The sequence below is a fragment of the Rhinolophus sinicus genome, chromosome X (assembly GCF_036562045.2).
Source record: "Rhinolophus sinicus isolate RSC01 chromosome X, ASM3656204v1, whole genome shotgun sequence".
In the NCBI taxonomy this organism is placed as follows: Eukaryota; Metazoa; Chordata; class Mammalia; order Chiroptera; family Rhinolophidae; genus Rhinolophus; species Rhinolophus sinicus.
The window spans coordinates 17,193,317-17,218,834 of NC_133768.1; the positions used below are offsets into that span (position 1 = coordinate 17,193,317).

The 25,518-nt window shown below is 39.3% G+C and overlaps 1 protein-coding gene across 2 annotated transcripts in view; it reads left to right on the plus strand.

The window, feature by feature from the left end:
* Window positions 1-25,518, plus strand: part of PHEX (phosphate regulating endopeptidase X-linked) — a 205,005-nt gene that overhangs the window by 146,684 nt on the left and 32,803 nt on the right. For both annotated transcript variants that reach the window (XM_074323776.1, XM_019714582.2), the window contains exon 16: window positions 24,110-24,164. In XM_074323776.1, coding sequence (XP_074179877.1) covers window positions 24,110-24,164 — 55 coding nt within the window. The remainder of the gene's footprint in view (window positions 1-24,109; window positions 24,165-25,518) is intronic.

A 25,518-nucleotide genomic window follows, 5' to 3' on the forward strand; every position in this document is an offset into this window, starting at 1 on the left:
TGCTAATAATTCTGCCTCCAGGATTCACCCCTGTTCAGCCTTTCCTTGTCTGGGAAGAGCTGATCCTGTCAGAGGTATACTGAAGAAGCAGCCATTTCAGGGTAAACCAGTGGTTTCTCAAAAACTCATGAGCAGAGGGGGTTTGAAATGAACAATTTGAAGCAATATTTTAATTAAGAGATTCAAGCTGTTTCTATTTTCCTAATGACCAGTGCTTGCTCTCATTGTAAATTACATTCCCAGGCAAGATGACAAGGAATCCTTTGGGTAACTTTTTTCTCTCTCTCTCCTTTCTGATTTTCTGGACTACAAATTAAGACAGGTGGAGTTCCTTCTTATACATTTCCCCACTGGGTTTCCTGGGACTTCCCTCCAGCCCCCAACTGCCTTCTTTTTGCTTCACTGAAGAAGTGAAAAATTGAGGTGATTTTCTGAAATGAACATCTTTATTGATTAGGGGCTGATTCTGACAGCATGTGGCCATCTGTTTAATTGGGTTTCACATCTAAGATGTAACTATACTTAGTAACGTGATTTATGAGAATTACATTCAGTTCCCATTATCATTTTCTGATTTATGCCACTTAAGTCTGCTTCTGCGCACAGTAGAGACTTGAGCAGAAAATAGAAAAACCTGTATGTTTTTTTTCTTCTTGCAAATCCATGCCTTTGTGTGAAACTCCATGATATGTGGCTTTCTTTCATTGTTAGATTTTTGCAAGGTAGTTATAGCTCCTTATTTTTCTACCCTTGTCAAGGTGGGTAGCATGTCCTCAGATACAGAGTGCAGTGTGAAATAATAATGATTTAAGTCTGTTGTACAAGGAGTCATACTCAGGAACTAGTGCAGAACTTAATTATATTTGAACAGATAAGGTGCTTAAAGAGGAAAGTAAGGAGCTAAGGTTATCGGTGCCTAAGCTTGTGCCTCCCTAACTTTGTGATAACTGCAAAACTGGTCTTCCTACTTTGAGTAGGGAATCAGCGCAGACCAGGATGGGAGACCTTGAGTGCCAGTGATTTTGTTGTATGACCTTGGTCAAGGTATTTCTCCTTCCTGACGCCTATTGTCCACATCTGCCATATGTTGAGGTTACCTAGCCCACAGAGTTCTGGGTGAGGATTTAGTGAGATGAATTTGAAAAGTCCCAGCACATTGCCACATTGTGTATTTAAAATTGACATGCCAATAATCCCCAGGATAGCCAGTCTCTCACAGAATATACAGCAGGATATAAAGATTTTGATCTCAAAATATTTTATAAATTAACACTATTTTGTGCATTAAAAATGCAACCAATTTGGAAAAGTGTTTGGCAGTTTGTTGCTATCTCCTATAACCCAGAAATCCCACTTTTGATGATGGATCTTTATGCCCACCAAAATACGTGTACACAAATGTTCATAGCAGCTTTAATCATAATTGTAAAAACCTGGAAAGAACCTTATGTCCATCAACAGCAGAATAGGTAAATAAATTGTGGTATAGTCATACAATTGAATACTATATAGCAATGAAAAAGAGCAAACTGCTCCATGCCACAGTGCGTAAGAATGACACTGACTTAATGCTCTATGAAACGCTGCATGTTTCCATTCGTATAAAGTTCAGGAACAGGCAAACGGACCTGGGATCTAAGTGATAGAAGTTAAAATAATGGCTACCTTTGCTGGGGGTATTGACTGGGAGGGGTTACAGGAAACATCTTGATCTGGGAGGTGGTTGCACAGGTGATACATGTGTAAAAACACATTGTGTTCTCCCATTAAAGTTTGTGCCTTTACTGTATGTATGTAATACCTCAACACTCTCATTCCTCCCATAAAAGTGTGTGGAACAGCGTATAGCATGCGTAGACATTCCAGGTTTATAACGTGTGACCTCAGGCCAAGCCTCTGGAGGCATAGACCAGGGATCAGCAGACTTTGTCTGTAAAGGGCCAGGTCATAAATATTTTTGTCTTTGCCAGCCACGTGGTCACTGTTGCAAATTCTCAAGCTTGCCATTGCTGTCAGAGACAATTCATAAAGAAATGAGCATGGCTGTGTTCCACTTAAACTATTTACATGGGCTGTAGTTTGCCAACCCCCGGTGTAGAAACCCCACCTCCCCAGGTGTAGAGCCCTGTTACAGGAAAGGATCCATGGAGCCTTGACGAGTATTCTGACCCAAATGTTAAACTACTTTGGATCTGTCAGGTGATGGTACTGGGAGCAGAAAGGTGCTAGAGTCAACAGCTCACATTTGTTTTTTTCATTTCTATTAACATGGACTGGTCTTTAGAATAAAATTCATTTCATACATTCTATATCAATGTATATCTGCAAAGTGCCTCATTTCAATATTAGTTTTTATCTTCATACATCTCAAATCATATTAAGGAATTATTTTGAGCAAATAAAACCTTGCCTTGTAAACATGTAAGGCCTAAGGGCTAAAACCAATGATTTTATTACCTTTGCTGTTATACTCAAGGGATTTGGTTGCCCCACTTTAATCAGAGACATTCTGCTAAAGAAGATAAGCCTTTGTCCAGAGGCTGGGCTTATGCTGACATCAAACTATAGAATTAATCCTGAAATCAAACATAGATTTGTTTTGCTGTTAAGGAAATAACTGTGTTTCAAACTGGAAGAATTTCTCCTACTTCATTGACTCTGCTTAAAACTATAAAGTGGGAGCTAAGTTAATAAATACTTGCTTGCGGCCTCTGCTGGAATTTAATAAAGTTAAATTCCTGAATCCACTTGACGCTGTATTTGGGGACAATTTGGGAATAGTTTTCCATAGTTTGGGAGCTAGAAGGAAAGAAACTTGAAGTGGTCACCTCACCCAAACTTCTCATTATCTAGAAGAGACCCTGACACTCAGAGCAACTCTTAGTAACCTATTCATTTAGTATTTATAGAGTCCCCAGTGATTCTCACCTCCTGGTAGTCATGCCCCTGTGTAGTCCCCTCCCACACTGGAGAAAGCTGACCTCTGTAACCAATAGGATACTGTAGAAATGACGGAGTATGACTGCTGTGGCTGGGTCATAAAAGACACTGCGGCTTCTGCCTTGCTCTCTTGGATTGATCACTCTGGGAGAAGCCAGAAGCTGTGTCATGAAGACACTCAAGAAGCTGGTGGAGAGGTCCACATGTGAAGGACCTGAGGCCTCCTGCCCATAACCAGCAGCATGTGAGTATGCCATCTTGGAAGTAGATCCTCCAGTCACGTGGCATCTGCACATGACATCTTGTCAGCCCGGGCTGACATCTTGACATGTTTTGAGATACTTTGTTATACAGTAAGAGATGACTAATACAGAAGCTCCAACTTGCCAGGTACTGAGTTTGGTGGTAGGGTATATAATATGTTATGGTGTAATAGTGAAGAGTGTGGGTTTGATTTTGGTTCCTGGGTTGGCCACTCATAGCTTGCAACCTTGGGCAAGTTAATTAAACATTGTTAAGCCAGAGTTTAATTATCTGTAAAATGAAGATAATAATAGTGACTATTCTATAGGGTTGTCATCAAGATTAAATGTATGTAAAGTGCTTAGAAGAGAGATTGGTTTGTAGGAGGTACTCAATAAATTTTAGCTATTAGGAGTCCTTGATTGAGAAGAGTTAGGAGAGACAGACTTGTCACCAGTCGTTTATAAGACATCATGGTGAGCGTGCAACAGAAGGGTGTGCAGTGCATCCTGGGAGCCACAGAGGAGGGGTAATTAATTTTGGGGAGTCAAGATGGCTTCTCAGTGAAAGTGACATTTGAGTGGGCTTTGAAAGGAAAAGAAATTCCCTAAACAAAGAAGGTAGATTGGCACATGAAGGGCATGCAGATAGAAGCACTGGCTGTTGCAGAGGCAGCAGACACAGCAGAGTGTGGTGCAGAAACAGATGGTGAGGTGGTCGTAAATGCTGGGACACAGGCTGTCTATGTTCGGGGCGGGGAGAAGAAGGAATGATGGGAGATGCTCTGTTGAAGAAGCAGATGAGGGCCTTGTAAGCCATATTGAGGAACAGCCGTAGGGAGATAGTATAGTTTTCTTTGGGAGGCAAGAGACTACACATCACTTCCTTAGTGTTAGTCTTAATAATCATGGCTTGGAGAGGGGTTAGATTAAGGCACTTGGACCAGGTAGGTTCAAGAGAAGGATGGATGGGGAGGGTCTAATTTAGGCAGTGACAGTGGTGAGAGGAGAAGGGAGTGAATAAGTTAAATCCCAAAAGATCATTCTCAAATAACTGTAGTAATTATACATGTAGCAGTTTTCCAACTTTTCCACTGATGCCTTGAAGGACTCCCATAAAATGGAGATTACAATTGTTCTATGCAGCTGTTATTCATGGAGAACCACTAACGTGCTAAGCATTGTGCCTGATACTTTAATGTATGTCATCTCTAATCTTCACAGTAGCTCTATAAGCTTGGCATTATGGGTCCATTTTACAGAAGAGGGTACTGAAGCTCAGAGACGCTAAGTAACTTGCCAGAGGCCACAGAACTAGTAAGTTGCAGAGCTGGGAGTATAACCCAGCTTCTCTGATTGCATGTTCTTAGTCTTCACCCTGCACTGTTAGATACTAGATAAGAAATGTAAGGATTGCATGAAGTGATACATGTCAACAAACTGTGAAGAAGGTGAAAAGCATGATATAAATGGATGTTAGAGTAATCATTATTATATCATGCTCTCACCCATGTGGGGGGCGGGATTGTTTCTGTTTGTTATGGAAACAAGATAGTCTAGGATGTAGGGACAGCCAGGGGAGGGTCAGCAGGTTGTATGGTCCCCAGGTCCTGCTGATTCCGTGTCCCAAAGGGCTAGGGCACTAAGCAGTTGGTTATTGCCACCTGTAAGAGTGCTGCTCTCTGCAAGCCCTTTGCCTGTGCCCCTGATCTCTTCGCATCGTTGGATTGGGGTAGAATGAAGGGCGGTTATTTGAGAGATGTCATAAGCTGCCTTAAAAAGAATAATTAGATATACTCTCCAAAAAGGTTTTACTTTATAAAAATCTACTGTAAGGTTTTAAAAGTTTTGTTAAGTGAGCTGAAGTTAAGTCATGAACAGACTTCGAGTAGTTTGCAAAATTGTCAGATGCTTCACTTAGCAAGGTTGTGGGATACCTGCTCCAACTATTCTTTTTATTAGTTTCAGGTGTACAAAACAATGTAATAGTTAGACATTTACACCCCTCACAAAGTGATAACCCTCCCCCCCCAATCTACTACCCCTCTGGCATTGTATATATCTATTACAATTCCATTGACTCTATTCCCTATGCTGTACTCCATATCCCGTGACTATATATATATATATTAAATTATACTTGACATACAATATTCAGCTTCAGCTTCAGGTGTACAGTGCAGTGGTCAAGCATCTTCACCGTCCATGACATGGTCTCCCTAATAAGACGTACTCCAAACTATTTTAAGACGTTCTTGTCCTGGTCAGTTGAGGACTCTCGAGGACCTAATAGAGCCCCGTCTCTGAGGCCTGACCAAGGAGGCAGCTAAGAATGACATTCTGGGTCGTGCTATCAGAGGACAACGGTGCCCTCACGTGGGAAGCCTGCAGTCTCATGGCATTCCCATTATTGTGGTTAGTGCCAGGACTGGTGCCTGGAGGGACCCATTTGCCCCCTGCAGGGCGTTTCTGAAAACACACTCATGGAGCAGGGGAGTGCTGTTTCCGGGCACAGAGGACTGGGCAGGTTCACTGCAGGGCCGGTAGCAGAAAGCAGGGAATGAGTATCACGGTCAGTCCGATTAAGGAGGTGGGGTGTGAGTGGGATACTCACTGGGAACGAGTGGCCTCGATGTGAGCCAGAGTGAGGAGAGCATCAGGAAGCTGGAATAGAGCCATGGTGATAGGGACAGGAAGTCAGGGAGCAGTCTCACTAATTTATCTTGATACTCACAATCTCATGCATCCTCCCTTCAAAACAATTGATATTGACACTTATTACAAAAGTGGTTCATATTTATTGTAGAAAATCCAGAAAACTTAGATAAGCCAAAAAAAATTAAAGATTAATGTCATTTAAAAATAACCCTGGTTAATAATTTTGTCGAACACCCCTCAAACTCATATTTATCAACACGTCTTAAAATTGAAGTTAAATATGGACTCATTCAATAATACTGCTTTTTTCCCCACTGAACATTGTAACATGGATATTTTTTCCATTTATTATATAGTCTTCTAAGTTATCATGCATAATATTCCACCAAATAAAAGCCCCTTCATTTCTTTAATTTCCTACCAACAGACATTTAGGCTGTTTCACTATTGTAAAAAAAATCAAACACAAAAAAACCAGAAAAAAACAAAACCAACAACTCTGTGATGATGTTTTGTGGCTAAATTTTTATGCAAATCTGAGACTGTTTCTTTAAATTCCTAGGTGTGGAGTAATTGCTGAGTCAAGTGGTATGACCAATTTAAGGTTTTAAAATACATCTTACCTGACTTCTCTTGAGAAAAGTGGTACCAATTTATATTTCCACTAACGATAGATGAGAAGGTTTTGTATTACCAAGTTATGCATTGTAAAGATGCTATTGGAGGAGATGAATAAAGAGACTCAGTTTTTTTTGTCTAATCGTTATAGGGGAAAATGTTAATCATGTTTTTATTCTTGAGACCATTATCTCACACCTGGATATGGATCAGTGAAGCCACACAAGTATTTGTTGAGCATCTACTATTTTCCCTGGCGTGGGGTGAACATCACTGCCTCTAGTGTCAGTGTTGAATACCTAGGACAGTGATGGTGTGTATGAAAGGACCTGTTGGAATATGAGTAGAATATGAGATACTGAGCTTCACAGTGGGAGGAAATATGTATTTACTCTGCCAGAAGTTGAACTATTGCAATGGTTCTCAAAGTGTGGTCCCTGGGTCAGCTCAGCATCACTTGTGATAAATGGGTATTACCTGGTCCCACCCCTGACCTACCAAATCAGAGACTCTGGGGGTGAGCCCAGCAATTGATGTTTTGAGATTTTAGCCATCAAATCCCTGCTAGATGCTGAAGTTTGAGAACGACTAAGGTATAAAAATGCAGCAAATACAAAAGAAGTCCGACCTGGTTGGGTAGAGGTAGGGGGACTAACTCATCCTGGTTTGCCTGGGACTGTCCCAATTTTAGCACTGAAATTCCATCTCTTAACCCCCTCAGTCATGGGCAAACAGGGATGGTTGGTCATCCTGGTAAAGAAGAAGTTCTCTTTGTTGCAGCCTGAAGGTAATTATGGCAGAAAAAGAATAGAAGGACCAGAAGAGAAGGTTTCAAGATGGAGGGCAGATTTTAGAAGCCGCTCTCTGCTTGTCACTTCTAGGCTGATAGATATGGTAGCAGGAGGTTACCTGCAGGAAGCCAGCAGATGGCTAAGGCATCTTGCTGAATCCCCGGACATGAGTCACAGCTGTTAGAACTTGATACTTTCTGGAAAGGGGAAGGTTGGCATTCACCAAACTACTGCAAGATGCCAAATTGAAAAAAAAAAGACACTATTAATCTTAGCAGTGATGACAATGAAATCCCTATACAGCAAACCACCCCTCCCAAAAAAACCCAAAAGTGCTTTGTAATTGCAGTGATTTTCACATCCCAACTGATAGCCCCCTAGATTCTAGAAGAATGGTATCCGGTTTATCTGATTACAGGAAACAATCCTGAATAAAATGTAACACTCATTCTCTCTTAGTGTGAGCATTCATCCTGGATTTTCGAAGGCAGTTGAAATGAAAAAAATTTTTGTCTTTTTGTACAGTCATAATTTGCAAGCCATGTAAAGTTTCAGTTTTTAAAGTCTAGTTTGCTAAATTATAATAAAAATATCTAATCGTATGTTACAAGCACAGTGTTGAGGAGTGCTGAAGAAAGGACAGTGAGACAGGAGGGTGATATATATACATCAGTTAAGTCAAAGATATGCAGTTTCTTGTTTTTCCTAAACCAAGAGTTCTGAAATTGTTTGCATGTTAGAATCACCTGGGGAGTTTTTAAAACATACTGATACTCAGGGCTCTATCCCAGAAATTGTGGCTTAATAGGTGTGGGGTAGGGGCCTGGACATGGGTATATTTTTAAAAAGCTCCCCAGGGATTCGAATGTGCAGTTGAGAACCCTTGTCCTGACCTAAACCAGTGGATCTCAACTAGCATGCAGCAGAATCTCCTGGAGGGCCTGTGTGAAAACTCTGGACCCCAACCCCAGAGTTCCTGATTCAGTAGGTCTGGGGTGGGGCCCCGTCATTTGCATCTCTAGCAAGTACCCAGGTGATGCTGCTGCTGCTCTGGGACCACATTTGGAGAACCAGTGTCTTAAACCGTTCCTACGTCAAACGCCAGCCTATTTTACAAACCATCTTTTCCCCTTAATGTAAAAGTGTATAGATGACCCCTCTCCCAAAACACCTCTATGTATCTACTCCCATGTAGCCAGTATTTCTTTTCTTCGCTGAATTTAAAACATTTTAATTGAAAAATACACTTTAGAGAGGTTTGGTACCAGTTCCCCTTCCTCTCTAGATCTTTCAAAATGGAGCTTTTTTTCTGGTTATATTTTATTCTCTCTCCTACTAGGAGAGAGAACCTACTAGGTTGTAGGTTCTTTGAGGATATTTGCCCATTCAAAGCTTACCTCTGTTGCTTGTAACATCATAGGCCCTCAGTAAATGTTAGTCGTCATTGATTATGTATAGAAATTGCATCAACAGAATCAAACCCAATTATTTCCAGTTGTTTTTATAATGGGATTTAAATATACGAACATCTCCAAAATTAGGGTCATAAAATATGTTGACTCAGTGAACTATAGAACTAGAAGTAATTGTATAGGACAAGTAAAATCAAGTAGGTCAGCAGCAGTAACTGCAAGTGAATCTACCAAGAAGTATAATAATGTTGCTAAAATGACACATCAGCAGTAAGCCCTGAAATGTGGATGATACATGGATTAGTTCAGTAATGTAAGTATACACGTAGGCTTTTGAAAATAACTGTCACAACATATACTAGAAAAAAGCCACATTAACACAGCAATAAATCCATGCAAAATACCAAACATCCTATTATTTGACAAAACTAATACAATGAAATGTAGCGATAGAGTCAGTCCCTTAACAAAAGTAACACAAACACCCATAATGAAAGAAAACAGACACAGATACACACGCAATGGAATACCCAAGTATATCTCTGGTGAAAGCAGCTACAGCAAATATGGAAATGGCTTTATTTAAATAAATAGTTGAGTGTGTACTTTGGTCCACACATTCTCAAGCCCATTGGATTCTCCTTTAGAATTTACCCTCTGTCACCTTTTGGACTGAATTTACTTTGTCATTTGCCCCTGGCTGATTGTGCCATTTCTGTCCTGGAGGCATCCTAACTGAACAAATTCAATAATGCTAATTCCTTCAAAGGAGTCAAAAGACAGATTGAATTTAAGAATGATTTCCTCCCAAATTTAGATGAGTCCAAGACACCTTGCATCATATTAGTAAGTTTACAAAAGTTTGCTGTAGAGAAAGGGAAAAAGCAGGTGCTATGGCTTTTGAAACTGGTAGTGAGTGAAAGTTGCATGCCTCCCATCTTGTTAAATTTGACCAAACATGGAAACAACAGGGAAAGATGTGTGAGTCTGACTACAGTTAAATAATCACCGTTAGTGTCAGTATTAAAAAAAAAAAATCCCCAGAACTTCCAAATAACATAAATCTTTGGAAGGTAATGCTTTCAAAATATTTGTTATATGATAACGTTTCTAAGCCATACACTTGTGGGTGTGGAACTTTTAAAATTAATGTGGCAGTTACATGAAAGCATACAAAGAATATAGGGAAAAGAGATTATATTAGTTCAATATTGTTAGGATGAAAGACTCTGATCTAAATCGGTATTTTGTCTGATTTTCTTTTTTAAGCATATGTCACAACCATGAAAAGGTAGACTATCCTTCTTTTCTTTCTTTTTTATTGGGGAAGTGGAACAGGACTTTATTGGGGAACAGTGTGTACTTCCAGGCGTTTTTTTCCAAGTCAAGTTGTTGTCCTTTCAATCTTAGTTGTGGGGGGTGCCGTTCAGCTTCAAGTTGTTGTCCTTTCAGTCTTAGTTGTGGAGGGCGCAGCTCAGCTCCAGGTCCAGCTGCCGTTGCTAGTTGCAGGGGGCACAGCCCACCATCCCTTGTGGGATTCCAGTAGTTGAACCGGCAGCCTTGTGGGTGAGAGCCCACTGGCCCATATGGGAATCGAACCGTCAGCCTTCGGAGTTAGGAGCATGGAGCTCCAACTGCCTGAGCCACCGGGCCGGCCCCCTACTTTTATTTCTTGGTTGTAGGGAAGGCTAAGAGGACACAGGGGTGATGAGATTTGCATGGAGCTGGACAGGGCTTTTCATCTTGTTAATAACTGCATTCTGATTGAGAGTTTGTTGGGAAAAATGTGTGGACCTCAAAGCTACACTAGTTCTACCATGAATCCAAGAGAATGGAACAAACAAAGTCCCTAATTTAGAAGGAAATTGAAAACCGCAACTTGCATAATGGAACATATCCCCATTCTGGTACTGAATATGGAAACTTAAAGAAGTAGCACATTGGTAGTGCTGATAGTACCATGTCATGATTTAGACTTTGGCTAGTGAGAGGTTCTCATAATTATAGGTGATGCTTAACCCAGTCATCCCTTTGAGTTTCAGAAGGTTCAGATTCCATTCACTCAACAAATATTTAGTGAGTGCTTACCATGTGCCAAGTACTGTTCTAGCTCTGGCGATATCACGGTGAAAGAATAGTAAAAACAAATAACATAAAATTCCCTTTTGTTATGGAGTTTGTATTCTAGTTGGGGGAATACAGATAGTAATTTATATAGAGAGTAAAATGTAGAGTATTATTGATGGTGATATTATGGTGAGATGTAAAGCAAGAAAAGGGGGTGGGGTAATACATCTCTCCTTTAAAAAATCACCGGGGAGGGCCTTAGTGAGAGGTGATGTTTGAGTAAATATCTGAAGCAAGCTGTGCAGACAGCAGTGGAAATTTCCAGAATGGGGAAAGAGGGGTGAGAAGAAAGGGAAATTACTCACTTTTTTTCATGTATCTCTGTACCGTGTCAATTTGCTATACCTGAGTATACATATATGTTTGTTTTCTTAGGTCTGAGCTATGGGATCAGGAGCTAATTTTGGCTTCATCTCTATATTTGTCTATACTAAAAGACCTAATTAATGTGATTTTACATCAATAAAATGGATACCGAAACCCAGACACAAAGGCATTCAACTTTTCCTGGAAAGCTGTAGCTATGGTTAGGATATAGCTTTATGACTATAAAGATCAAATAGTTGAACCTGCCTGAATTATTGTCCACTGAATGTGATCAGTTTTTTTGGCCACTGTGTCCTAAACAAAAACACTATGTTTTTTATGGTCAGCATTTTGCTGAGACTCACCTAGGTGAGTCAGTATTCACTGATATGAGAGGTATGAGAAACTCCTATAAAAACGAGAAGTTAACCCAAGTAGAAAACCAAAAGCAGGTCTTAGTGGTTTTCCAAGGTGCAGATTTGAAAAAGAGAAATTTTTACTAACAATGAGGTTATTAGAACATATAGATATTAATATTTTGTCAGACTTTTAGTCTTTGGTGTTTTATAACTATAATGTGTATTTTTGCTTGATAGAAATGAAACTTGCTGGTGTTGACAAATGTAAGGGCAAAATACTACTATGTAAACTTAGTTAACTGTAAACTGTTTTTGGATAATTTTAGAAGAATTTTCTGTAATACACACATTTATTTCTAAAAAAGTTAATTTTAATTACACAAGTTGATTTCTAATCAAAATGTAAAACATTACATTTATGTCCAAAGCCCCTTTAACCCCCCATCACCCCAAATCCCAGTTATCTCCACCAGGTAACCACTATGATCACTTTAATATGTATTTTACGGACCTTTTCTGTGCATTTACATACATATACTCACATTGATAGGATAGTTATTTAAAAATATAAATGGTATTTATATATCTATATCTGTGCCTTGCTTTATTCCAACAATATGTCTTGGAGATTTTTTCATGCTAGACTATTAAGACCTACCTCTTTCTTTTAATTTGTTGCGTAGCAGTCCATAATATGGTTATGCCATAATATAGTCATTCCTCTCCTGATGGACATTTAGTGTGTTCACACTTTTCTCAATTCCAGCAACACAGCAATGAACATATTTAGCCATGACTGCACAGTGTACAGGAGCCGGTGATTGGGCACTGGTTTTCGAAGGGTGGCCCCTGGACCAGCAGCATCGGCATCATGGGAAAGCTTGTTAGAGATGCAAATTCTTAGTCCCCTCTCCAGACCTACTGACTCAGAAACTCTGGGGTGGGGCCCAGCAGTCTATATTTCAATAAGCCCTCCAGATGATTCTGATGCATGATAAGATTTGAGAACCAGTGGCAGGAATAGATGAGTATGTGTGTATATATATGCGTAGGTGCATATGTGTACATAATAAGTCAGTTCTGCTATCATGCGACATTTGTGTTCCTAAACATCACTGCACTATGCAGAATTGTGCAATAAAAGCTGCAAGGCTTATGGGAAAAATGGGGTTAGGCACACAGCATTTGCAACCTTTATTGGCGACACATGAAAACAAAAGCTAGGCACCTAATAAAAACAATAGCACAGTTTTACACGTGTTAAATGGGTAAATACATAAATGCTACAATAAATACGGCACTTTTTCTAGAAAAGACCTGAAGTTTTCTTGTGGAAGTGGGCACTGGAGGGCTTGCAGCTTACGAGTTATAGCGTAGTGGTGGAAGGAGGGTTATCTGAAATTGGGAGGAAAGTTTTAACACCAGATCTGGGTGGGCGTGGCTTTTAACACACAGTGAATGGAGGTATCCAGTCTGTGTTGGGATGTGTGCATTCTGTGTATTCCTATGTGGCTCAGTTCATTTGGGTGCAGTTTTCTGCTTTCATCCAGCATTTCTTGTGGAGGAAATGGTACATAAGCAGACGTGAAATTGGAGTTATGCCCTGGTTTTTCTCCTAATATATCAGTCATGTTGGAACAAATTTGCTTTTTCAATACAAGTGTTATATAGCAAGAGTGTATATATTTACACATTCATTTTCACATATTACACATAAAAGGACCCCATACACGACCGAATGCTATTTTTTCACTTAAGACTTTTTTTAAGTAAACTTCAGTGATAATTATATTGTACATATACATTGAAAAGGTTCTTGGTGTCTTTAGTAATTTGAAACTGCAAAGTTTCATTATCTCATTTATCTGATGAATATTCATTGAATGTCTAGACCATTTCCAAATAAGTGAAAATAGTGAAACACTAATTACTGAACATAGATTTATCAACTTTTTGCTATTTATTGTATAGGAACTTAATATTTGGGTGTATTACTAAACATATCTTTTTTTTATTAGTTTCAGGTGCACAAGACAAAGTAACACTTAGACGTTTATCATTTATATCCCTCACACTGTGTGAACCCCCTCTCCCCATCCACTATCCCTTTGACATTGCACAGAGCCATTACATTTCCACTGTCTCTATTACTAATGCTGTACTCTGCTTCTTGTAAGTATATACATATATATATATATATATATATATATATATATATATATATATATATATATATATAAAATTATAGTTGGCATTCATTATTGTTCAGCTTCAGGTGTACAGTGCAGTGATCAGGCATCTACATCATCCCTGAGGTGGTCTCCCAAATGGGACAAGTGTCCATCGGATACCCTACAAAATCTTTACATTATTGATTACATTCCCCAAATTAATTTTCAAAACCCCGTGGCCATCTTGTGGTTACCGACTGTTTTCTAATCCCCTCACCTTCCCCCTTATCCCCACCCCCTCCCATCTAGCAACCCTCAGTTTTTCCTCTATGTCTCCAAAACTGTTTCTGATTAGTTCATTCACTTATTCTTTTCTTTAGATTCCACATATAAGTGAGATCATATGGTATTTGTCTTTCTCTGTCTGACTTATTTCACTTAACATAATGTTCTCTAGGTCCATCCATGTTGTTGCAAATGGTAAGATTTCTTTCTTCTTTATGGCTGTGTAATACTCCATTGTATAAATGTACCACAGTTTCTTAATCCAGTCATCTACCGATGGGCATTTTGGTTGTTTCCATGTCTTGGCTATTGTGTATAGTGCTGCAATAAACATAGGAGTGCATAAAGATTTTTGAATTGGAGTTTTGGATTTCTCCGGATAGATACCTAGGAGTGGAATTGCTGGATCATAAGGTAGTTCCATTTTCAGATTTTTGAGATACCTCCATACTGTTTTCCATAGTGGCTGCACCAATCTGCAATCCCACCAACAGTGCACAAGCGTTCCCTTTTCTCCACATCCGCGCCAGCACTTGTTGTTTGTTGATTTATTGATGATAGCCATTTTGACTGGGGTGAGGTGGTATCTCATTGTGGTTTTTATTTGCATTTCTCTGATGGTTAGTGAGGTTGAGCATTTTTTCATATGTCTGTTTGCCATCTGTATGTCCTTTTTAGAAAAATGTCTCTTCATGTCCTCTGCCCATTTTTTAATTGGGTTGTTTGTTTTTTTGGAGTTGAGTTGAGTGAGTTTTTTATAAATTTGTGATATCAAGCCCTTATCAGATATATCATTGGCAAATATCTTTTCCCATTCAGTAGGGTCCCTTTTTGTTTTATTGATGGTTTCCTTTGCTGTGAAAAAACTTTTTAGTTTGATGTAATCTCACATGTTTATTTTTTCTCTTACTTCCCTTGTGCGAGGAGATATATCAGTAAAAATCTTACTCCAGGTAATGTCTGTGAAGTTTCTTCCTATATTTTCTTCTAGGAATTTTATGGTTTCCGATCTTACATTTAAGTCTTTAAGCCATTTTGAATTTATTTTTGTATATGGTGTAAGGAGGTGGTCCAGCTTCATTTTTTTGCATGTGTCTGTCCAGGTTTCCCAGCACCATTTATTGAATAGACTGTCTTTACCACACCATACATTCTTGCTTCCATTGTCGTAGATTAAATGGCCATATAGGCATGGATTTATTTCTGGACTCTCTATTCTGTTCCATTGATCTATGTGTCTGTTTTTATGCCAGTACCATGCTGTTTTGATTACTGTAGCCTTGTAGTATAATTTGATGTCAGGTATTGTTATACCTCCCACTATGTTCTTATTTCTCAAGATTGCTGAGGATATCCAGGGTCTTTTATGGTCCCATATAAATTTTAGGATTATATGTTCTATTTCTGTGAAAAATGTCGTTGGTAGTTTGATAGGAATTGCGTTGAATATGTATATTGCCTTAGGCAGTATGAACATTTTAACTATATTAATTCTTCCTATCCATGAACATGGTATGTGTTTCCATCTATTTGTATCTTCTTTCATTTCTTTCTTCAGCGTCTTATAATTTTCTGAGTACAGATCTTTTACTTCTTTGGTTAAATTTATTCCCAGGTATTTTATAGTCTTTGGAGCAATTGTAAATGGGATTGTTTTTTCAATTTCTCCTTCTGATGTTTTATTATTGGTATATACAAATGCAACTGATTTCTGAATATTAATTTTGTATCCTGCTACTTTACTAAATTCATCTATCAGCTCTAATAGTTTCTTGGTGGAGTCTTTAGGGTTCTCTATATATAGTATCATATCATCTGCATATAATGACAATTTTACTTCCTCCTTACCGATTTGGATGCCTTTTATTTCTTTTTCTTGTCTGATTGCTGTGGCTAGAACTTCCAGCACTATGTTGAATAGAAGTGGAGAAAGTGGGCAACCTTGCCTTGTTCCTGATCTTAAGGGAATGGTTTTAGCTTTTCCCCATTGAGTATGATGTTAGCTGTGGGTTTATCATATATGGCCTTTATTATGTTGAGATATGATCCTCTATTCCCACTTTCTTAAGGGTTTTTATCATAAATGGCTGCTGGATTTTATCAAATGCTTTTTCTGCATCTATTGATATGATCATGTGATTTTTATTTTTCATTTTGTTAATGTGGTGTATCACATTAATTGATTTATGGATGTTGAACCACCCTTGCATACCAGGGATGAATCCCACTTGATCATGGTGTATGATCTTTTTAATGTATTGCTGAATTCTGTTCGCTAATATTTTGTTGAGGATTTTTGCATCTATGTTCATTAGAGATATTGGCCTGTAGTTTTCTTTTTTGTGGTGTCTTTGTCTGATTTTGGGATCAGGGTGATAGTGGCTTCGTAAAAGTGTTTGGGAGTCTTCCTCCTTCTGGATTTTTGGAAGAGCTTGAGGAGAATAGGTGATAATTCTTTTTGAATGTTTTGTAAAATTCACCTGTAAAGCCATCTGGTCCAGGGCTTTTGTTTGTTGGGAGATTGTTGATTACTGATTCAATTTCCTGGTGGTAATCAGTCTATTCAGGTTTTCTGTTTCTTCTTGAGTTAGCCTTGGAAGGTTGTATGCCTCTAGAAAATTGTCCATTTCTTCCAGATTGTCAAATTTGTTGGCATATAGTTGCTCATAGTAATTTCTTAAAATTTTTGTATTTCTGTGGTGTCTGTTGTCACTTCTCCTCTTTCATTTCTGATTTTATTAATTTGGGTCCTCCGTTTTTTTTTTTAATGAGTCTGGCTAAAGGTTTGTCAATTTTGTTTATCTTCTCTAAGAACCAACTCTTGGATTCATTGATCTTTTGTATTGTTTTTCTGGTTTCTATTTCATTTATTTCTGCTCTGATCTTTATTATCTCCTTCCTTGTACTCCCTTTGGGCTTATTTTGCTGTTCTTTTTCCAGATCCCTTAAGTGTGAAGATAAACTGTTAATTAGTGATTTTTCTTGTTTCTTTAGGTAGGCCTGCAATGCTATGAATTTCCCTCTTAGGACTGCTTTCACGGCATCCCATAGATTTTGGGTCATCGTGTTTTCATTTTCATTTGTCTCGAGATATCTTTTGATTTCTTCCTTGATCTCCTGGTTGACCCATTCATTATTTAGTAACATGTTATTCAGCCTCCATGAATTGGTGTGTCTTCCAGTTTTTTTCCTGTAGTTCATTTCTAATTTCATAGCACTGTGGTCAGAGAAGACAATTGGTATGATTTCAATTTTCTTAAATTTATCAAGACTTGTTTTGTGGCCTAACATATGGTCTATCTTGGAAAATGTTCCATGTGCGCTTGAGAAGAACGTGTATTCTGCAGCTTTGGGGTGAAATGCTCTGAAAATATCGATTAAATCCAAGTGGTCCAATGTGTCATTTAAGGCCGTTGTTTCCATATTGATTTTCTGTCTGGAAGACCTGTCCCTTGTTGTCAGAGGTGTGTTGAAGTCCCCTACTATGATAGTGTTACTGTTGATCTCTGTCTTTATGTCAGTCAATATCTGTTTTATATATTTAGGTGCTCCTATGTTGGGTGCATAGATGTTTACTAGGGTTATGTCCTCTTGTCGGATCGATGCCTTTATTATTATATAGTGCCCATCTTTGTCTTTTAATATGTTCTTCATTTTAAAGTCTATTTTGTCAGATATAAGTATTGCAACTCCAGCTTTTTTCTCATTTCCATTTGCATGAAATATCTTACTCCAACCCTTCACTTTCAGCCTGTGTGTGTCTTTTGATCTGAGGTGAGTCTCTTGTATACAGCATATACAAGGGTCTTGCTTTCTTATCCACTCAGCCACCCTATGTCTCTTGATTGGAGCATTTAATCCATTTACATTTAAAGTGATTATTGATAGGTACATAGTTATTGCCATTTTTAAATTTGTAGTTAGATTGTTTTCATCTTTCTTCTATTTACAGAAGTCCTTTTAGTATTTCTTGCAATGCTGGCTTGGTGGTAATAAATTCCTTTAGCTTATTCTTTTCTGGGAAGCTCTTTATCTCTCCATCAACTTTAAATGATAGCCTTGCTGGATAAAGCAATCTAGGTTGTAGGCCTTTGTTTTCCATCACTTTGAGTATCTCCTGCCACTCCCTCCTGGCCTTCAATGTTTCTGTAGAAAAGTCATTTGATAGTCTTATGGGAGTTCCCTTGTATGTAACCCTCTGTCTTTCTCTTGCTGCTTTTAGGATTCTCTCTTTGTCTTTAACCTTTGCCATTTTAACTATAATGTGTCTTGGTGTGGACCTGTTTGGGTTTATCCTGGTTGGAACTCTCTGCACTTCCTGGGCTTGTATGTTGGTTTCCTTCATCAGGTTAGGGAAGTTTTCAGACATTATTACTTCAAATATGTTCTCAATCCCTTGCTTCCTCTCTTCACCTTCTGGTATTCCTATGATGCGCATGTTGTTGCACTTGATGTTATCCCAGAGGTCTCTTAAACCATCTTCATTGTTTTTTATTCTTTTTTCTTTCTGTTGTTCTGTTTGGGTGATCTCTGCTAACTTGTCTTCTAAGTCGCTGATTCGATCCTCTGCTTCATCTAACCTGCTGTTAATTCCTTCAAGTGAGTTCTTTATTTCAGTAATTGTGTTCTTTATTTCTAACTGGTTGTTCATTATGATTTCTACATCCTTCTTTATGTCGTCTCTAAGCTCCTTAAACATTCTTATCATCACTGTTCTGAACTCTGTCTCTGATAAGTTGGTTACCTCTGTTTCATTTGGTTCCATTTCTGGAGGTTTCTTCTGTTCTTTTATTTGGGACATGTTTCTTTGTTTCCCCATTCTGGCTGACTCTCTGTGTTTGCTTCGATGTATTAGGTAGATCCCCTAGAGTTCTTAGTTCTTGCTGGGTTATCTTACGTAGTATGTGCCCTTTATATTTGATTTGCACTACTTCGTTCTTCTCTGTGTGTGCTCCAAAGGTGACTCTTGTGTTGTGTATATTGTCCTGTTAAAGGAGATCTTTAATTGCTTTTTGCTTGTGAGTAGGTGGGGTTAATTCCTAGGCTGACTAGTTGTGAGACTTGGCTCTGCCCACCGTAGGGTGTTCTGCTGTGTGAGGGTTGACCACTTAAATGTGGTTTGGCCTCTATGGGCTCTTGTGCCTGTAGGAATTCCCTCTGGGTGTGTCACTTGTAGGTCAAACCTGGTAGTACTCTGGTTTGGTCTGGAGTTGGCCTCTGAGTATGTTGAATCTTGTGCCTCTTAACCTGGGCCCTGGTAGGGCAATTTCAGAACCAAGCAAATCACCAAGCACAACAACAACAACAACAACAAAGAAAAAATCAAATACATTCACATGTAAAAACAACCGACAACCCCCACTCAACACAGGCAAAGATATCAAAGATATAAAGACAAAACAAAACAAAACAAAACAAAAAGCAGCACCAGTCTTGGCTTAAGCCCACCAAGTAATCTCCAGGTTGTCCTCTGCTGTACCAAAGAGGCCTCTGCGTGTTGTGCAGGCAGAGCCGGTTACCTGGTGCCCAGAGTGACGTTGGGACTGCAGATTTAGATGCGTGGGGCTGAGGGGTCTGGATGGTAGTTTTTACAAAGTCAGTGCAGTTTCTGCTCTAGCCTGCACATATGCGCACTGAGAGTAGCACCACCAGCCCTGTGTCCAGTTCTCCTGAGTCTTAGGGCACTTCTTCCGTGTGTGTGTGTGTGTGTGTGTGTGTGTGTGTGTGTGTATGTGTGTGTGTGGCGGGCGGGAAATTTCTGAGCTGCTGAAAGCCGGGAGCTGCCTCTGACATTACTGCTGCTCCCTGGGAGTGCCTCCGCAGTTGTAATTGCCCTGCCCTAGGCAGGCCAGAAAGGGTGGGGGCTGGGGATGGAGGGGTCTTCTCTCTCCCAGCCCAGCCGTGTCACACTCTTCCTGCAGGCCAGAAAAGGTGGTGGCTGGGGGTGGAGGAGTCTCTTCTCTCCTAGCCCAGCAAAAGTCACACTCTTCCCAGCCTCTTCCCTGGGTCAGAGCTGCCCACCAGTCTTCCCAGAGCCTGAGCACTAAGGCTGCTCTGTAATCTGACACTACTCCTCAGTTCAGGGGCCAGTTTAAGTCTCTGGAAGGGGAGGGGGGGAGGGGCCCAGGTATGGAGTTTGTGTCCTTTGTCTGGCCTAGGGCCCAACTGGAGGTATCAGCTGAGGTTATTGCCTCAAATGCTGGATATGCTGCCCCCTCGGTGGGAGAGATCAGCTGTGGGATGCAGGGAAAGAGCCCACCTCCTGGCTTTTGTGTTCTCTGTTCCGTCCTGGGATCCCCTGCGTCTCTGCAGCTGCGGATGCTGTCAGTGTTTCCACCGCCGCAGATGCCGGCCGTGTTCACTTAATACTTTTTCACTTAAAAATATCTCTTAGAGCTTTTTCTATATCAGCACATAGTTACTCATTTAGACAAGTGGTATTTAAAGCATTAAGAGATGACTAAATTGCTCTCCAAAATGCTTCCAACAATTTACACTACCACCAATATACTTTCTACACCCTGGCCAAGATGACCTATTACCAAATTTATTAATTTTTGCCAATCCATTGGTTAAATGTCTCTTACTTGCCTTCCTCCCTCTCATATTCATATACACATATATATATATTTGTGTACACACACACACACACACACACACACACACACACACACACAAACTCATATGCACATTTACAGTGTGAGGAATGCCTCCCATAAAAACATGGGTAGAAAAAGGAGCTGCTTTAAAAGTATGAAACAGGTGCTGAAGAAGTGCTGAAATGGGGAAAAAAGGAAATAAAATGGATATGCAAGAAAACATGAAAGCCTATTAAAAAGAGAGAGAAAAAGAAAAAGAATTCCCTTTCCATTTGTTTAATATTTTTACTTCTACCTTTGCTAAATACAACTTACCCGCTTTTTGAGATAAGATATTGAGTAGGTCCTGTTGGGATTTGATCTATCACTCTTGCCAGTTGACATCTCCAAAAATGCAGCTTAAACTGTTAATCCAGTCACTTCAGCACAACAGTCCTAAGGGAGGGCATCAGAGTCTTCTGTTGATCAGTGTTGGGTTCCATGGCCCTGACAAGCTGGAAAGATACAGCTGATCAGGGGACTATGATGGCTGTGGCCTGCGAGTCTGGGGCCTCCAACAGCCATCGAGGTAGAAATGGAGGCTCATGCAGGTGTCAGATGTTTTCCTGTAAAGAGGTTGGCAGTGGACACAAATGCTTCCAGCTGGGCACATTATGGAAAGCCATAATGATTTAATAATTAAATCACATTGGCTTATGATCATTGTTTTTATTAGGAAATATCATTGCTTTTTGATGATGTATTGTGAGAGACAGAATTTTCATATAAACACTGTGGTTTACATGTAGTATATGTGATTTATATTTGCATATATACAGAGAGTGCCAAAAAATGTATACACATTTTAAGAAAGGAAAAAACTATTAAAACTGGAATACTCAATATATACTGATGACAAAAGATTAATACAAGTCACGTGTGAGTTCTGCAATGACAAGAGGTGCTCAAAGTGGTTACGGTCAGCGTCTAGACACCTCTAATTACGGTGAACATTATTTGGTAGACTTCTGTGGCGAGCGTGTAACCTGTTCCAACACCACAGCAGCAGAAGCAGGACTTGTTACCATGGGCGGCCTCCCGGATCTTCCCTTGTGCACATCACACACAGCACCATGCGTCTCAGACTTATCACGAATGTGTGCAGTTGTTAGGCGTGTCGGAGGCTCTGTTGCACACCCACACCTCCATTGTCATTGTGCTTCCACAACGCTCTTGAATTTCAAATACCACCTCAAAATGGTCTTGCGCTCCTCAAACAACAACCGTGCTTCCGCCATTTTCTCTGACTGTCCTGCCTGTTGCGTGGTGATGCTAGCATTCATTTTATTAACGCCATCTTTTGAGCGAACGTCATAATACACATTGCTACTGTAATTCAATTCAACTTCAAAAAGTAATATATAGATAACAGGGGAAAGGAAAAAACTATTAAAATTACGCTGATGGTAACCACTTGTAATTGCAGAAGTCAAACATGACTTGTATTCATTTTTTGTTATTGGTATATATTGAGTATTACAATTTTAATGCACTTTTCCTTAAAATGTATACATTTTTTGGATATGTGTGTGTGTGTATCTAAGTGTTTGTGTGTGTGTGTGTGTGTGTGTATATATATATATATATATATATATATATATATATATATATGGCCAAGAATGACTTACTAAAAGTAATCACGAAAAAAGAGGATGAAATACTGATGTAAAGATGCCAAAGATACTTAAGGAAATGTAGAATTTATGAAGGTTAATGTGATGTTGCCCTTCAAAGTCAGATGCATTTTTCTTTATGTAAAAGCAGCAGCGAGAGAGAGAACTAACTACAAGCTGGATGCATCTTTGCTTTGCAATTAGGTTTTTGCATCTTGAAATCTTAAACTATGATATTATTAACATATAAAGAATATATATATATACGAGTTACATAGAATTAACATTTCATTTTAAATTAAGAATTTGCTTTCCTTCTCTCACTTTTCGTCATAGTGTCCTGCCATGGAGGGCACGTAGAAAGAATGCTGAGAGGGAGAGAGGGAAGAGCAAGCATTTTAACTGATAAAAAGAGCTTTCAGTCTCAAGGGGCCTTGTGGCTCTGGAGCAGTCAAGGACATTGCAAGAAGGCATCTTTCTCTCTCCCTTTGTTACTGTTGTTTGCGTCCCCAGTTGTGGTCACTTGTAAGTGCAGCTCTTAGGATCAACCCAGGGTGCTAAATTTAATGGTAAGTTGAAATGGCAAAACAAAGCAAAGCATTTCTCGCACTCATGTGCACCCAGGGTCAGCTACACAATTTGCAGGGCCCAGTGCAAAATAAAATATGGAGGCCCGCTGTTCAGACAACAGGAAAAAATACTATTAAAGGTGCTAAAATATAAAGCTTTATCCTGCCTTCCATAGCCTCTCTTTCTCTAGACTTGGCATGGTATTTTTTTTTAATTTGCTATTTAATGATGTTATAAGAAAAATTAGAAATTTAAATCATTAACATAATTTTATTGTTCACCTTTATATTGTGCAATGCCAGTTTTAAATGCAAATGTAAGAGCTTTTAATTTGTATATGGAATCACCAAAATTATACAGTTTGTATTTTGTAGCTTATATATGCATATTTATTTTCTCACAGTGGAAATGCTGCACAAAACTAACTCAACTGTCTTTATTTCACTTCTTAATATGCACACATTCTACCAACACTGTGTACCTTTGGCTTACTGATGAATAAGGAAGAACTGAATGGAGAAGAAACCATGGGTTGCCCTATCTTTCCCTTTGCTTCTATGTTATCATTTTCAGTGTATGTGGTTGGCTGATACCGGGAAGTAATAGGAGTAAGAAAGAGTATGACAGGGTTCCTTGGTTATTCATGTTTCTTACAATGCCATTGCTGCCTTTTGGAGATCTAAGCAAATTTTAGTTCCAATGGAAAGAGCCCGCTTGGGGCTGTGAGAGCCCCCACCTACTCACTTCCAGATGTAACATGTTTACCTTGTATTCATTTTGAGTCTTGCTGAAATCCCATACATTGTGGGTCTACTGGTTTTCTGTGTTCCTAGGAACCGAGGACACACATATCGTGCATGGCCCCTTTGCTCACATGCATGCGTCCTTGTCCCCTTGGATTCCACTTACAAAATCACATTCAAAGATAAAATTATTAAGAGTTGCAAGACAGTAACAGCAGAACATTAAATCAAGTTCAGGGTCCTTCTGCATGGGGGGCCCTGTGTGCCTGCACGGAATATGTGTCCATGAAACCTGTCCTTTCTATATTAGGGAAACTGTTGGACAGCTGGAAGCCTCCTGTACATGCTATGTACAAAGGAATCCCATTCATGGCAGGCTGGATGCTGCCACTAGTGTATCCATGCAAAATGGTTTCCTTGAAACTGATGTAATGTACTTATTTCAAATTCGGTTGAATATCATCTTAGAGATATTCATCTTAGAGAGTTAGTTGGATCTCTTAGAGGACACCTACCTCCACAAGAGGTACTTTTCAGATAGGCCTTCGAAATTTCAAGGCTAAAGCTGGTGGAAACAGTTATTCATCATCAAATCAGTCTCTATATCCCTTACAATTTTATTTGTCTTTCTCCCAGGATTTCCAGCAGGAGAGCTCCAGAAGCCTTTCTTTTGGGGAACAGAATATCCTCGGTGAGTAAATATGTAAAGAAAACAGTTATTGACATGTAAGGAAGAACTTGCTGCTTTGGTAGATCACAGAAGGCAGAAAAACAAAGCCAGTGGTTCAGCAAAAAGAGGGCATGGAACCTGGCATGGGTTGACCTCACTCTCACCATTTTAGATATTTGTTTTCTGATTCTTATTACCAGGGTGTATGACTGGGCAGGAAAGCCAACGAATACACAGGTAGCTTTTGTTTTTATGCATTTAGTCACTTATGCATTGATTCATACTACAGATAGTTAGACCTTGAAGGATTGCTGTGATTTGAGTTGATAGTGATGGGATTAAAACCATTCCAGAGAGAAGAAACAACGTGAGAAAAGGAAAGAAACATACTGAATAGCAGAGTCTAGTTTGGCTTGTTTAAGTGGTATATGAAGGGAAGCAATGGAAAAGAAATCTAGAAAAGAAGGCTGATATTTGATATTGGAGACCTCTGAATGCCAGGCAAGGAGCCTGGGCATTAATAGGCAATAGAACATATTAAAGTTTTTGAGCAAGTAAAGGTAATCGAATTTTCTTTAGAAATATAATAGTAGCTATACAATAATTCAGAAATTGACAATGTCTGGGATTAAGGATATCAGTTTAAAGGCTATTAATACCAACAGATTATAGACTTATGTAATTCAGAATTTCCATATATAGTGGGAATTCATGTAATATTCATTGTCACTAATATCACCACTTTTATTATGTGCCTTTACTTGCTCTGGTGCTTTAATGCACGCAAAATTTAGTCCTGATTTTAGAAGTTTAGTTGCTTGTGTTTTGGTTTGGATAAATGACAATTTAAATATGACTATGTAGGTTAAAAAGATATGGGGTCACATAGAAATAAGAGAAGTATGGTAGAAATCATTCGGTTTGGGCTTCCCCAGCAGCAGATCCTGTGACAAGTATTCAAGTGCAAGTAGTTCTTTTGGGAGATGACATTAGGAAACACCAACAGGGGAGTGGAGAAGTGAGACAGGGAAGGAAGGAAGCCAATAAAGTGTGTTGTAGGAGTTTTCTATAGCTGCCATAATGAATTATCACATATTTAGTGGCTGAAAACAATGTAAATGTATTAGCCTATAGTTCTGTAGGTCAGAAGTCCAACCTGGGTCTCACTGGGCCAAACACAAGGTGTCGGCAGGGCTGTGTTCCTTTCTGGAAGCTCTAAGGAAGAACCTATTTCATTGCCTTTTGTAGTCTATATTGTTTGGCTCAAGGCCCTCTTTTTCCATCTTCCTAACTCGCAAAGTTGCATTTCTCTGACCATTCATCTGTAGTCACATCTTCTGGCTGTCCTTTTTTGCTTTCTCCTCCATTTTTAAGG